The sequence below is a fragment of the Lichenostomus cassidix genome, chromosome Z (genome assembly GCF_008360975.1).
Source record: "Lichenostomus cassidix isolate B80296 chromosome Z, HeHo_3.0, whole genome shotgun sequence".
NCBI classification, from domain to species: Eukaryota; Metazoa; Chordata; class Aves; order Passeriformes; family Meliphagidae; genus Lichenostomus; species Lichenostomus cassidix.
This window is the reverse complement of record NC_139511.1, coordinates 3,635,792-3,650,443: the sequence shown is the minus strand read 5'-3', so window position 1 is coordinate 3,650,443 and position 14,652 is coordinate 3,635,792. Positions and strand designations below refer to the sequence as shown.

The following is a 14,652-nucleotide window of genomic DNA, read 5'->3' as shown; positions in this document are numbered from 1 at the left end:
TGCATTCTTTGTTTGGAGTGTTCATTATAAAAAATCCCAGTGTAATCAGAATTGGTGCAAATTAGTTTGTAGTGTTGTTGACAGCGGTTTTGTGCCAAAAATTGTCTTTTGCTTTGGATTCCCTTGTCCCTAATTCATATACCTACTTTACAATCAGACAGCAGCATGTAGACAGAGAAATTAATATGTAAATTCTGTTCAACAGGTGCTAATTATTAATTTTCTTGTATAAATTATGTAATTTTATACGCTAGTCCTAGTTTAATTTTTCCATGAAAAATTTGTCTTATCGGTGCATCATTTGGATACTAATTTGAGGGTTTCTGGATTGAAAAGGCTTGTTTTTATCCGTGAAACAGTGCCTTTCATATTCATACTGCACTGTAAGCAGTATCTGTACTTTGGTAGGGAAAAGTGCTGCTGTTTTTGCAGAAATGGCTACATGATAACTATGAAGTATTTTTCTCCAGCAGAGAAAGCAAGTAGTTGATGGAGAATAAAAGCTCTTGAAGCCCCTGTCCCAATGAGGACGACTGGTAATAATTGGTGATCTTTAGAAAGGGAATGGAGGCTCTATGTGATGGATGTGAATGCTTTATTAGCCTTTCCAGAACATCAAGGAATTGCTGGGACACCTAATTATTTATAATACTCAACTAGATCCATCACAGGATTATGGCAGAAGTTAGCTATTTTATCTCTGTCTTTGCTTGGTGTGCATTTATTGCTCAATCTTGCTGCTCCCCTGGTTTCTTTTTAGTGGGTTTGCATAAATACAGGACTTGTGTGTGATAAAAACACAGTGTGATTAACCCCTAAGGAAAGTTACATTTGAGGCATCAATAAAGGAAGGCACATTTCAGCTTAAGCTAATTGATTTATAGAATTTTCCTACCTTTAACTCCTGGATGTGAATTTTCATGGCTGTTCTGTAGTTTCAGAACAAAAAGGATTATTGGCAAGCAAGTGTTATTTTCTGCATAATAAAAGCCATGGAATGAAATTGTGGCATTGGTTTACCCTGCAACTGCAGCATCCTTGGTTTTGAGGGTGGTGTGTTTTGTTGTTGCTTCTGAGGGCATTTTGTGCACAGAATATCAACATTGATTCTCTGTTTTGACAAGTTTTATTGGGAAGGCATTTGGTACACTTAGAATAAAGAAAATTCCCGTCAGTTCTGCAATCTTTCAACACCAAAGAGAGAGACAAATATTTTGCCACACACAGGTTTGGAGAGGCTCTCTGCAAAAGATTTAAGACCTGAAAGCAGTTTAAGAACTAAAATATGTAACTCTGGGTTTCTGGCTCTTTTCCAGCTTCAATTGTGTGATTCTGTGAGTTTGCTTTGTGGCTTTTAAAGATGCTTTTGAATACCCTGTATTTGGAATTAAACAGGCAATGCTCAGTTCTGCTTGCAAGGAAAATTCCTCTTTAATTAACCAGTTCTGTGTTAAATGAAGTGTCATCCCATAAAAAGTAACAAGTAAAGGGATTTAATTATTAATATGTTGGGTTTTTTTTTTTTAAGGGAGAGCTTCTTTAGCTCTTTTAGTGCACAAGTCTGTCCCAGTATCTATTCTCATACCTCTTTCTGGTGGTGCCCATTGCATCAAAGGCCAAGTGCATATATTGGCTCTGAGTCCCTTTCTGCAGAGTTGTCACTTTGCCCTGTGTGACTCTGGTGCAAAGCTGGATTTAATAAATGAAAGGTAAGTGACAGTTTGAGGTCTCAGCCTGGCAGAACTATACAGTTGAGCAATTAAAAAAAGAAAAAAAAACCACCAAAAACTGAAGTATCTTTAAGCTTCTGTTTTGACTTCCTTCCAGCTGAGCAGAAAGCTGTGGTATTTCTAAATCTTTATGCAATGAGATAGGCTAGTCCTGCAGGGAAAAGACTATTTGAGAAAAGTAAAACTTCCTCAATTTGCGTTGCACTTATCCCACTGAATCAGAATAGGCTGCTTTTATCACTTGCAGCTTAAAATAATAACTCAAATAGTGCTGAATACTGTTCTTTCTATATAACTTCTTGTCTGGAAAAGGAATGTAAATGACAAGGTCAGCTGCATGAGAAGAAAACAAAGTTTCTCAGAGGGAAATTGAGTGACTTTTTTTTTAAAAAAGTGGTCACTCATACTTTCATTAACTAATTTTTGTTTCTGTAATTAGTTTTGTTTTTTAAGGAGAGCATAACAAAGGTGTCATACTGCCAGGAACTTTGCTGGCTGTGGCTTCTGCAGTGGTTAATTTTATCTTTCACTTCTATTCAGACAAAATTTGGTATTGTTGCTGTAGTGGATTATTTGCTGTAGTGATCCAGTTTTAATGGAAATTTCAGCTTGGTGTGGCAACAACAGAGTCAGCTCATGGAAGAAAAAGCAACTCCCATCTGGCAGAACCTTCTGTCTGTAAACCTCTAGAACAGAAGTGGGATTAAGAAGTAATATCTCTCACCTCGTTCTTGTAGGATAAACAAGGAAGGATACAAGCATGCTTTTTTTTCCCCATGGGTTTAATGCAATGGTAAGTGTCTGACTGGATCTTTCCTGCCACTTTTCTTTCCTTAAGAAAACCCACAGGTTACTGCTGCTGGTGACTTCACCAGGCAGTTCTGCTCTGCTTCTGCATCAACCACACAAACTGGATTAGTTGTGCATGTGCTAAACTGCACCACACTCTGCTTCAATATGCCTTCTTCAGGTAAATAAAGCTGTCTTTACACCCCCAAAAAAAAAAAAAATTGAAATAATAGATGAGCTGGGCCAAATCTCTGCACTGATCTATGTGCATAAATCTTGCAGCTTCACTTGAGTAAATGTTTTCCTGAATGTTTTGCCACTTAATTCTGTATCACCCCAATTTTTGGTTTTGCAAAACAAACCCAGCAACAGCACTAAGAATTACAATTCTTTCAAAGAAGCAAGAACAGTAATAAAGTTCTTAAGAAAGCTCACCTGAATGTATCAGTAGGCATTAAAACACTGTCCTAACCCAGACAGATTTGCTTTATTTCTGTGCCCCTAGCCAGCAGATTTTCTTTTATCCTGGAGCTCTGCTTAAGTGCATATTCAGCCTTCCACCCAGATAGTTATTTACCTTTGGAAACAAAACAGGTTAAAAAAAAAAAAAAAAAAAAGAAAAAAAAAGAAAGCACTACAGGTTTTAGGCTATCACAGAGTTTTTGACATCCAAATTTTCAGTCTTGTACAGATTTCTCTGGAAGAGAAGCAGTTCACAGCCAAACACAACCAACCCCAGCCTTGCTGTCAGACTGATGGGTACAGATCTGCAGGTTCATGATTTTCTTACACACCTTGGCTTGCTGTGTAAGAATTTCTCTGTTGGAATGAGCTGTTAATACTTTATATCCCCATGGTTCTCCTATCCCCATGATTGACAGTTACAAAGAATATTGTTAAATAACATGCTCACAGCTAGACTGGTCCACAGACAGAATAAAGAAACTTAACAGATTTGTCTTTGTGTACTGAGCTTTTTTATCCCCCCACAGAGCACACAAAAAACATCAAATAACTTCTTGTCTGATGGTAAAAACCCATAATACCTTGAACTTTATGAATAACAAATTATTAGCCTTTCTGTTATGTCTTCCTTTTGATTTTCAGTTCCTGCAGAGTTTGCAAAACAAAGCACATGGTGATATTGCCATCCATGTGCAATTTTAAGAATTCATCTGTTCAAAGGGGCTTTGTATCAATTTTTAGTTCTGGCAGCATTTGGCAATGAGATTTTGTAGTTATTTAAAATAAGTTTATCTACATAAGTGTGTCTCCTCTGGGAGCACAGAATTTCTGAATGAATTTGGCATAAATCCAGGGGGAAGTGGAAAAAGTCACCCAGGAATAAGGTCTGGTCTTCACACTCCAAATTCAATTTGGTCACCATAGAAGACTGTTAATTTTTTTTAAATGTGTCTTGGTCTCAGTGCTACCATGAGAGGTCAGGGTTTGCACACACTCTGCCAAATCCTACCTGTCAAGCTGGAGTTTCTGCTGCTTTAAAACGATGCTGCTTTTTATGCAAGACAAGTTCCTGCTTCCTAAAACTTATCTGATGATCTCATTTAATTTGTATGCAGAGTTTTTCCTCTACAAAAGTAAGCTGTAGAGTTACATTCAGCTTCAGCCTGGTGTAAATGCAGAGTAAATTGTCTCTTTGAATTCACACAAGCAGAATATGCACCTCAGTGAATAATGTGGTGCCTAATTTGTTACCTCTGCATTGAAAAGTAATTTTTTCTCCTGAGTTCTACATTCTGTAATACTTTTGATAGGAAGATTATTGCAATCTAATTTTTCTCTTGCACAAGCTAGATTCTTAACTGAAGAATTTTCCTCTCAGACCTTCCCTGCCAAATAGGAAATGGGTAAAGTCATTTTCTAGTAGCTTGGTAGCATTTAAATAATGTGCCAATTTGTAGAACTCATTACACACGAATTTTAACAATCAAAACATTGGTATAATGGACCTGCAGATAAAATCAAATGAGGAAATGCCATTGCTGTGCTTTAGGAAGCAGAAAGAAATATTGGTTACTGCCCAGCTGCCTAAAGAAATAGTACTGTAGGAACAGGAAATCATAAAAGCAAAGCACTTTTAAAACCTGTTTTGCATTGTTAATTACCACAGTTTAATACTTCAAACAATAAAAAAATTTTGCATCCCTTCACGATGCAACAATTAACATATCTGTAGAATCCACAGGCTCCCTGCTAACTACACAAGTTTGGCAGCTTAGCAAATGTCACACGAGTGCAGCATCCTCAGCTTGATTCCGAGCAGTGATTTATTTACCCCTCTGCAATCAGAGTCTGTAAATTGAAACATCACATTCCTGGGCTCTGGATGCTTCCAGCCCCAACGAGTCTGGCAAAAACCTTCCTCAGTGCGCAGCTCCTGCCCCTCCTCACACGATTGTCTCCTTGGAGCTCCTCTTGAGGGGCTGCAGGCCCAGCAGGGACTGCTGGCTGGGAGGGACGCTGGCAGATTTTGGGATGAGGAGCATCACCCGCTGGTTGTTCCGGCGCCACTCGTGGTACAGCCGGCAGTGGTACCTGAAGGACACCTGGGGACACAGAGACGCTGCCCTCGGTCACTGCCACCCTGCAAGGGGGCAGCTGGGGCTCTGAACGCCTTCCAGTGGGACAAAATGGGCCAAAAGTGGGGGAAGGAGAGACCCACCGTGGGGATGGCTCATGCTGCAAGGTGCCAGAGCAGATGAGAAAAGCAGTCTGTGCCTGTTTTAGCTCTCATTCCCCTTTTCCACCACCTGCAAAATCAGACATCCTGCCTCTGCCTGTCTCAAGGGCTGTTGATACACACATGGGGTGATAATTTGGGATATACTCTCTTCCTAAATTGACAAACAGTGTAATTGTTTGGATGCTGGAGGGTCACAGGCATCTGGAAACAGCTCCATATATTCCACCTTGAAATGTTTTGCTCCAGAATGCACCAAAGCTGGGTTTGCACAGAGACAACAAGCTGACAACATGTGTGTCTCTATTTAGACTGTCTCTGAATTTTTTTATTGTCATCAGGTACTTTCAACCTAGTTGTGGAAGAGAAATGTGTGACTGCTGTGGAGATGCAAGGTAGCTTGGCCCAGTGTTTTTAAGAAAGTAGTTTTACTATTTGTTTTAGAGACAGCCAAGTGTTGTGGGAGTTGTAGCTGTGTGAGAGGATGTATATGTGCAGTTAAAAAAAAAGAACAAAACCAAAAACCAGCAGCAAACTCTAAATTGGCTTGGGATTTTTGGGTGAAATGTGCCACATGATGGTTTTTGTGTTCTTGAGCTGAAGGCAGGAGTTGACCCCTGCACTGCATCCTTTCCTTATTGCAAAAAGGGTGCTTATACCTAAATAAATTTGCTTTTCAATGATGTCCCACAATGGCTAAAAACATACTATTAAAAAAAAAAATTGGATCTTTTTACAGCTGTCTGAGGGAAACTATACAGTTTTTGTTTACTAAGCAGCTTCCCAAAATTTTTTTTGGTGCCTGTAAAAATACAGATTAAAAGCAACAGTGTTTTATGGATAACTTGTCTGTCTTAGAGGGAGGGATAAAACAACTTCTGGGATGCTAAAAATAACATCCTTCCTGTTCACTGCTCTCTGGGATCACCGTGGTGTGTAAATAATCTGTCTGCCAGCTTTTGCCTCCAGCAAAGGAAAGCTGATTTGTTGGAAGTAAAATGAAGTTTTAGTTCTCTCAATTTTCCAGGACCTAGAGGAGTATTGTATCAACTTGTGTGTAGTTTATCTATTCCCTGCACAGCCATAGCTATGTAACAGGATTCTCCCATTTCCCAAAGTCACAAGGCATGTGCTGCTGAAGGTTTTGATGGAATTAACCCTTCTGTGAGTGGGTCCATTCCTTCCTGCAGGACAAGGGGAGCCTGGAGCCCTCCCCAGGGCAAACCCAGGCTGGGGCTTTCCTGCATCACTGAAGGGAGGGTTATTGTGCCTCCCAAATTCAATAATTTGGTGATTCAGCCCCCTGAAGGGCTTCCCAGGTGAACACAGTGCTTCCTTAGCCCATCCATCTCCTACTGCCCTGAATTATAATTTAGAGTGGACACAATAATTTAGACTGTCCACAACTGAGTGGGGACCAAAGATACGGAATTTCAATTAAATCAATCAAGCTATACATTTACATCAGGCTCACTATCACTACCACGTTCTCCAAGAGCCAATAGCACATTTCTCCATACACTTTTGAAGGGGTAAAATTTATAAAGTGAACACAAGGAATTTTTTGCCTCTTACTCTGCAAATGAAATACCCATGAGTAGGGACTAAAATTGTGATGCTGCAGTAGTGTTAATTAGCAGGGCTGGATAAGCCTACTTGTCACACCTAATTAAATCCAATTAAATTGCCTTTTACAATTTTGGTGATGGTGAATTAAGTGTATTAGGTAAATTGGTCAGCATTTTCATTTCTAAGAGCACCACACACAAAATCTGAACAACCTTCCTGCACAGGAGGCAACCAGAAGAAATACTCTGTGCAATCCTCCACACCCTCCAGTGTAATTACTAACAGATCAATTAACCTCCTCATTTGTTTTTCTTCCCTCTTATTCCTGTGAGTTAAACGAAACCCCCCACACTCACCAGGGTCCAGAAGAGGTAAATAGTGAAGAGAGCCACAGTGAGTGCAATGAGGCCGACAGCTTCCAGCCTACTGCTAAAGTGCAGGTGATCCACAGCTCCCCGCAGGCACAGCCAGCCCGACACCGTGGCCAGCGGGGTGATGAACAGAAAGCACACCACGTCCCCAAAAAGAGTCCTCTTCTCGTGCTGGGGGCCTGGGTTCCTCAGCCACTGCGGGCAGAATGCAGGCAGAGCAAGAATCAGGAGATTTTTAGCCACAATTAAGTGCTCAATTGCAAAGCATAAACAGCCCAAGCTCGGGATGTGGCTCTGGACGTCCCTAGCCATTGACCAAAGCTTTCCAGCTTTCTCATATATTTGTAGCTTTGTAGGTTTTTGATGTATAATTATGTAGCTTCCAGTGCTTTTCCTGCCCCCTCTCCCATTAGGAATAATAAACCAACCTTTTCTAATGCACTCTTGAAATTCTGTCCAGTCTTACTCCCAAGAAGAGAACTTCCAGCAAGGACACCTGGTTTTTCACCAGAATTTGGGACATAACAAGAAACAGGGCAAAGCAGCCCCTGGACCAGCTCCAAGAGGCAGAGCCTGGGTCAGCTGGTCTCCTATTGGATGCACATGCCAGATGTATTCACTAATTAACCTTATAAAAATTGTAGAAATCCTGTATCACACATGTGCATTCCTATGCTTTGAGCACCTGGAATCTTTCATTTACCCCCTTAATATTGTTAGCCAAAATTATATAAGTTAATTCTGTAATTTAATAAAAAGTATACTAAATATATTTAAATTAATTAACTTATTAAATATAGTTATATAAATTCATTATATAAATTCATTAAAGGTTTTTCCTTTGTTTTTAGGCAACACTAGTGACCTGAATTTCTCCCTCTGGCTTCCTGCTGGTGTCCACCTCTGTCTGTACCCACCACATCATTTATTCACATTACTTTTATGCAGTGTTTTATGCAGTGCAGCCCTTGCAATTGCCCATTGGCCTGTTTGAGAAACTCCCTTCTTAATGCATAAATCAGCGTGCAGAAAATACAACATTTTTCATGCTATTTTAGGATTCTTTTTTTACATTCTGCTCGTAATATTCACAAACCCATTTTCAACTGATTTTCAGATACCCACATTTAAGCAGAGTTCAACGCACACAAGGTTATTTTTATTAAGAAGGTATTAATCTTGCTGAAGAGAAAGTCAGCTGCTGAAGCAAAGGTTAGGACTGAAAAGCTATCAAACCCACACACCCACATTTCTATAAACAGGATTTGAGACAGCAGAGGTGAAACAAGTTCCTACAACAGCACATTGAGGCCTTTTAATTAGAAAAAAAATCCAAAAAACTTGTCAATATTTGAACAGTAAGACTACCCAGACTTGTAATTATTGCCAGTGCTGTAGGGTTTGGTCAAACCTGCTTTGCAGCACCCTTTTACAGGTTTTTCTGGCCACCAGAACTAGATGAGGGTCATGGATCCTTAAAGACTTTGGTTCTCTTATTTCTCCAAGTGTGTTACACATGGCAGTAGAAGTGCTAACTCTTTAGCTCCAGCAGCTAAGGCTGAGGAGGCAAATTCATGTCTTCAGTTAAAGCCCTAATTTCCAGCCACCTTCTTAGGTTGGGTTTGGTTTTTCAGGGTTTTTGTTTGCTTGTCTGTGTGTTTGCTTGGGTTTGGGGCTTTTTTTGGGGTTTGTTTTGTTTTCTTTTTCTTTTTTTTTTGGTTTGAGGCTTTTTTGTTTCATTGGAGATTTTTGCAGGTTTTTTTGTTTGGTTTTGTTTTTTGGTTTTGGGCTCTTTTTTTGCTTTTTGGGGTTTTTTTGTTGTTTTGATTTGAGGGTTTTTTGTTCTTCCCTGTCACAGTGCAATAGCAGTGACTTAGAGGAGAAGCAAGACCCAGGAGTTTTGACAAGGCTAAGTGCAAGTTAATAAGTATTTCTCATCCAGGTATCCTGCCCCTCTGTTATTTTCAACCTTTGCTTCATCTTTTCCCAATCTGCCCATGCCATGAAAACAAATACTGCACTTATCTTTCCATCTTCATGAAAAACTGTCAAGAAATTGAATGCAAGCAAGGAGCTACTCTGGTACTAGCAAAAAAGACACAAATCAGTAGACAAGTTTGCTTCAGTCTCACCATCTTTGAGGTGGAAATAATAAACAATTTTTTTCTTTTCTGTGAGGACTAACTACCATGAAGTAACTCAGGAGGCCAAGGGCCATCCTCACATACAACTCAGGAATTTAGAGCACAAAAAATGGGGTTTTTCATCAATTTTTTTTTCAGGATGTAGGCTTTTAACTTGCTTGAATATTTCTGAAATGCTAAGGAAGCATGAAATGCTTTATAACTATTACGGACTAAAAGCAAGAAGTTGTAAGGGAAGATGCTAGTTAAAGAGGGAGGTTCAATACTGCTTTTGTTCTTTCCTTAACTAGGAAAGACAATAGCCAGCTTTGGTAATTTCACCCCAAAAAACAGCTAAGCCCTGAAAACAGCCATTCCCTCACCCCTCCAACCCATCAGAACGAGGGGGAGAACAGCAAGAGGCTGCCAGAAGAGTTTGTACAAAATCAGGAGTCACATATTTACATTTGAACATCTTTTTTATTTTATTGGAGCTTTAAAGAGAATGCTAAAAAGTGAGTGAAAGTCTCACACTGCTCTCCCTGGAGCTTTCAATCCATTTATTTAAAAACACCCCCAGGGGTTTATGCAGAGCAGCTCCAGGTTGTATTTGGTTGCTTCTAAACAGGACTGATTTCAACCTTCCCTTTGCTCCATTTCCCTGCAGTGTGAAACCACCAAGAAAACGAGAGGAGCTGGAATGAAGCACATTTTGTGTTGTTATCCCCACCCTGTGACTGTCACTAGGCTCAGCACAGTGCACCCGAATTAAGACAGCATTTTCCAGCAAGCCATCAAACCTGACTGAAAGTTTGAGCAAACCAAAATGGTGTGAAACTGCTTCACAGGCTGATGACTCCCTGCTCTGTGTGCCTTGAGGAACAGAGAGCCAAACCCAAGCAATTCAAATATTAGATGGGGCTGTGACAGGCAGGAGCAGTATTAAATAATAAATAAAGCCATCACCATTCTGCAGCCTAACCTCAAAAAGCCGGAAGGATTTCATTAGCTTGCTCTGAAGTATAAGTCACAAGCAAAGATTAGGCAGTTTCAGGGGTTGTACATATTTCAGTCACAGCTCTTATTTTTCTCCTGAAGTAGTGCACACCTGCCTCTAAATCTGCTTCTGTTTCTAGGCTTCAGTCATTTGTTTTGTGAATGGAATGGGCACTGTCGAGCTACTTTATAGCTAAAAAGCTAAATCAGCAAATCCCTTTGTGCACCTGATACCCACACAGCCATCCCAAAAAGGCCTGAGCTGATTAATTGCTGTGGCAGTATGGTATGGACTACCCTGCTGGCCAAGAATGAGATGTAAGGCCAGATGAAGCTGTCAGATCTGCACTGTGACACTCTGAAATCTGTCCTGTTAAAACGTGTCAATGAGCCCAATTATTTCTGCAATAAATCAAGACTCTCACGGTGATAATTTCCATTTAGGGGAGGGGAAAAAAAAAAAAAAGAAGAGGTCATTAAAAGGGTTATGTTGAAGTAAAATGCTGGCCTGCCTGGCATTTTGTCAAGTGCAGTGTTAAAGTGATCAGTGTTCCCTGTTCCTGATCCACAGGTGGAGAGCTGGAGTAACAAGACATGGAATAACTTCAGCCATGGCAACAAAAATTAATTCAAGAACAGGTCAGTGCAGCACCTGATGAGAAAAAACCAGTCTTGAGTCACGGCAGAGACAAGCCAAGAGATCCTTTGGGAATTCAGCCCCTCAGAGGGGTGGGGATCCACATTTATCTCAGCAAAGTCACTCTGAGAAGGGAAAAAACAGGAGGGAGAACTGCAGGGGGACATCAGTGAAGTGACAGTGTTGCTTAAGCTCAGAGACAAGGTTGGTTTAAGAAAAAGAGAATAATAGCTGTCCACAGATGAAATTAAGGATGAGAAAAAAAAAATATCACCATCCTTCAGGGGATCCAGCTCTGGAACAGCCTCTGAGGAAGAGCAGCTTGGGTTAAAACCCTCAAAAAGCAGCCACAGTTTTGAGAAGGAACTTGCTTACATCCTGAGAGGGATTTTTGATGCACTGCATTCCGCCTGACAAAACCCTGCTAGCACACCTGGGGCTCCTCCACCCCACATTAAATACACACAGGAAGATTTGTGCAGTCACTTCACAGAGCTGAAACTGGAGCTCACATTTGGAGAAGGAAACCTTTGGAATGCTCACCAGCTGAGGATCAGAACGCCCTGGAAAGGCTCAGACTCTGAATTTATCCATCCTAACCAAAACGAGCTGCCAGCAGAGCGCTGCTGTAAAACACCTCCACATTCCTCACCACTGCCAGGGGCCAAATCCTGGAAGTGCTCCTCTCTGTCGCTCTAACTTCAATTAGATGACTCACAAATGTAAAAGCAAAGTGTGTGCATAGTGTTTTTGTCTGATCACATCCTAAGGCAACACTCTGTTTCAGCTGCAGAGCCCTTCTAGCTCAGTACGTTCTTCCTGGAGAGGTTATTTCAAATTGCTGGAGTTTCACCACGGAGCTGGGGGGAGAGGACAGGAAGGAATAATCTTCCCTAAATGCATTGTCCTTTGAGCTAAAAATAGCTCGTTGCACATCAGAACTTATCAGTTCATTTTGTCATTTTCACGCTGATGGCTCGGCAGTGAGTCCTGGTGGGAGCAGGCTGTGCACAAGCCCAAGTGCTGGCAATTACTGAGGTTTCTGGTTTCCTGCCAGCAATGCCAATGGGAGCATTTTGCCTTGGGCTTTGAGCACAGAAAGGCTCATATTTTTAATGAAGAAAAAAATCATTATATTTTTAGAATATTTTTTAGAACATTTCTATGAAATGAAGAACATTTTCAAAGAATGAGAGGACCGTTTGTTGTCCCTCCCCAAAAAATTACATCAGAACAATTTCTTTTTTTTTCCTGGCACTATTTTTAGTTGAAAAATTCATTTTAGCATTTTTCAGTGGAATGTTTTGTAACTTGGTTTGACTACATGTAACTCAAAAATCTCCCAGACTAAAATGGTATATAGGCTTGCTTTCAGTGCCATGAAACATTTTGGATGTCTTGAAACTTTCCTAGATTAATGTTTTGCCAAGGAAAACAAAAATTTCACTGTTACTTTTTGCCTGAAAAAATATTAATATTTCAGTTTTTGGGTCTCCTCCTTATATTAACCATTCAGTTAATGGCACAGTGAAATTGTCTTTAGTAGGTGCATTTAGAAAGGCCATGGTGACAGCTCAAGAGATGGTTTTTGTTGTTTCAAAGAGAGAAGACTGTGTATTTGATAATGGAAATTCTCAAATGGAACCAAAATTATTTTATTTCAGTTATTGTGCCATTATTGTGCCAATATTGTGCCTCCTTGTAAATTAAAGTGTAACCCCTATTTTAACTCGAATTCCAGGCAACATTTTAATTGTGGACGTCTCAATGAGCCAAGGCTTCTTTTTGAAATAGCAAATTAATTATGCTATGTTTGCATGTTCCTGAAAGTGGAAAAATTACCATTTGTCATCGTTAAGGATGGTGTAGGATAAACTTTTAATTTGTTTTGTTTTGTTTTCTGGGAAGGATAAGCCCCAGCATAGACAGATACCACCTAGGGTTGGTTCCTAAGTGTAAGGAGATCAACACAAGCTGTTGCTGTCACACAAAAACTCAGTTTGAAAATTAGACCTTGGGTGTTTCTCCAGCTAAAAAACAGGAGCAAGAAATTCGGCAAGGAAGGCAAGAGAGCAGCATGGGTTGGGAGGGACCTGTTGGTCAAAAGAAAGGGAAGGAAGAAAATGGTTTTGCCATTTGTCAAGAAAAAAGGGATTTTGTGGAACTGTGGGAAAAGCTGTGTTTCTTTCTATCTGTTTATTTTTTCAATGCTCTCGTTCTGTTTTGGCTGACTGCATTCCCAGTTAGGGCAGACAAATGTATGCATTCAAGAAATTCAACCGAAATCACATTTTGCATTTTGAAACAAAGGCAAAGCAGATTTGCTTCTGGCAGCACATATTTCAGCACGTTGTAAATGTCCTGATCTACAAGCTGAAATATATGGGAACTAAAGACATGATAGAAAATAAATGCTTGATAGGTCTACAAAGAGACAGATGCAATAACACTTCCATCTTAGCACTTCTATTTTACTGGAAAATATAGATTTTGACTGGCTCCTATAATTTTGACTCTCCCTAGGACAGAGATGGATGACAACTGGGCAGTCTAGAACTGTTTTACAGAATAGTGATGTCCAAAGAAAAGCCACCAAACACATTACCTAAAATGAAAACAAAGCTGTACCTTTGAAAACTCCCACCATCTTCCCCCAGCTTGCTCATTCGTGAAGAAAAACATCTCTGATCAGTCATTTATTTCTCCTGGAAAATTTCTGTGAGTTTTTTTGCCCTTGACAGTTATAAATTTAGGAATAAGCAGTTCATATATGATGAACTTGTCCGTCTATTCACTGACAAGTAATTTTAATTTTAATATTTTTTTATAGGGAGTGGGTTTCTCTTGTTTGCACTCTTGCTGTCAGTACTATAAGAAAGATTTGTGCATTGTAGCAAATCTTTGTTGCATGGAACATAAAACAACTACTTAATTTCTCTTTAAAGGAGAAAGAATATTCTGGTTTGGTCTCTGGATTTCACTTCATTAGGAATAAATAGATCAAAAAAATGCATCTTGGAGAGTTTATGGGTTTAAAACTGTGCTGGGTACTTTATTACTTATATTTTTAATACTTTCTTTAAATCAGACATGCTTCTACTGGAAATATACATAGCTGCTTCAAATCCTCCCTGTGTGAGTTGGTCTCTGGGGCATTATTTTCACAGCTCAAGACAACTAGGTACAAAAATGTCTCTATCACCTTGCCCTTTTAATTTGCTCATTTTTTGGTCAAGAAAGGAAGGAGGACAGACATACCTTCATGATCTGCTCCCAGCCCCAATATGCTTTATGGACAGCTGCAGTTTCTCCAAACTTTGATTTATTAAAGTGTTCCTGGTTGGTGACTATGCTGAGGAACCATTTATTTTCCTTCTGGCTTGAGGCATGATCCTTTTATAAACTACCTGAAGCAAATCTGGTGTCTGCTCATTACAGTAATTTAATGCTAATGACTTGCTCCACTGAACAGAGGAGAGGAAAAATAAGTAAAAATAATCCCAACAGATAAAAACATCGTGACTCGAAGTCCTGCACAGGAGATAAATTCATATTTCAGTGTAAGGCTTTGGGAAATTTTAATTTATAATGTAAGCTCATCTTAACTACTTCATGCATAGGTGTACATTTTAGAGGGTTTTCAAATTTATTTTACCTTATTGATATAATCTCTATAGCCAGCAACACAGTGGGAAAAACTGAAGGTAATTTCTGCTCAATATTGCTGTGATTACCC

General features: G+C 39.8%; 1 protein-coding gene across 3 annotated transcripts in view; it reads right to left on the bottom strand.

Moving 5' to 3' along the window:
- Positions 1–1,107: 1,107 nt before the first annotated feature.
- Positions 1,108–14,652, bottom strand: part of MARCHF3 (membrane associated ring-CH-type finger 3) — a 54,237-nt gene continuing 40,692 nt past the window's right edge. For all 3 annotated transcript variants that reach the window (XM_085043103.1, XM_085043105.1, XM_085043106.1), the window contains 2 exons: positions 7,146–7,355; positions 1,108–5,086 (listed from right to left, as the gene is read on the bottom strand). In XM_085043103.1, the coding sequence (XP_084899229.1) occupies positions 4,928–5,086; positions 7,146–7,355 (369 nt within the window). In that variant the 3' untranslated portion in view covers positions 1,108–4,927. The remainder of the gene's footprint in view (positions 5,087–7,145; positions 7,356–14,652) is intronic.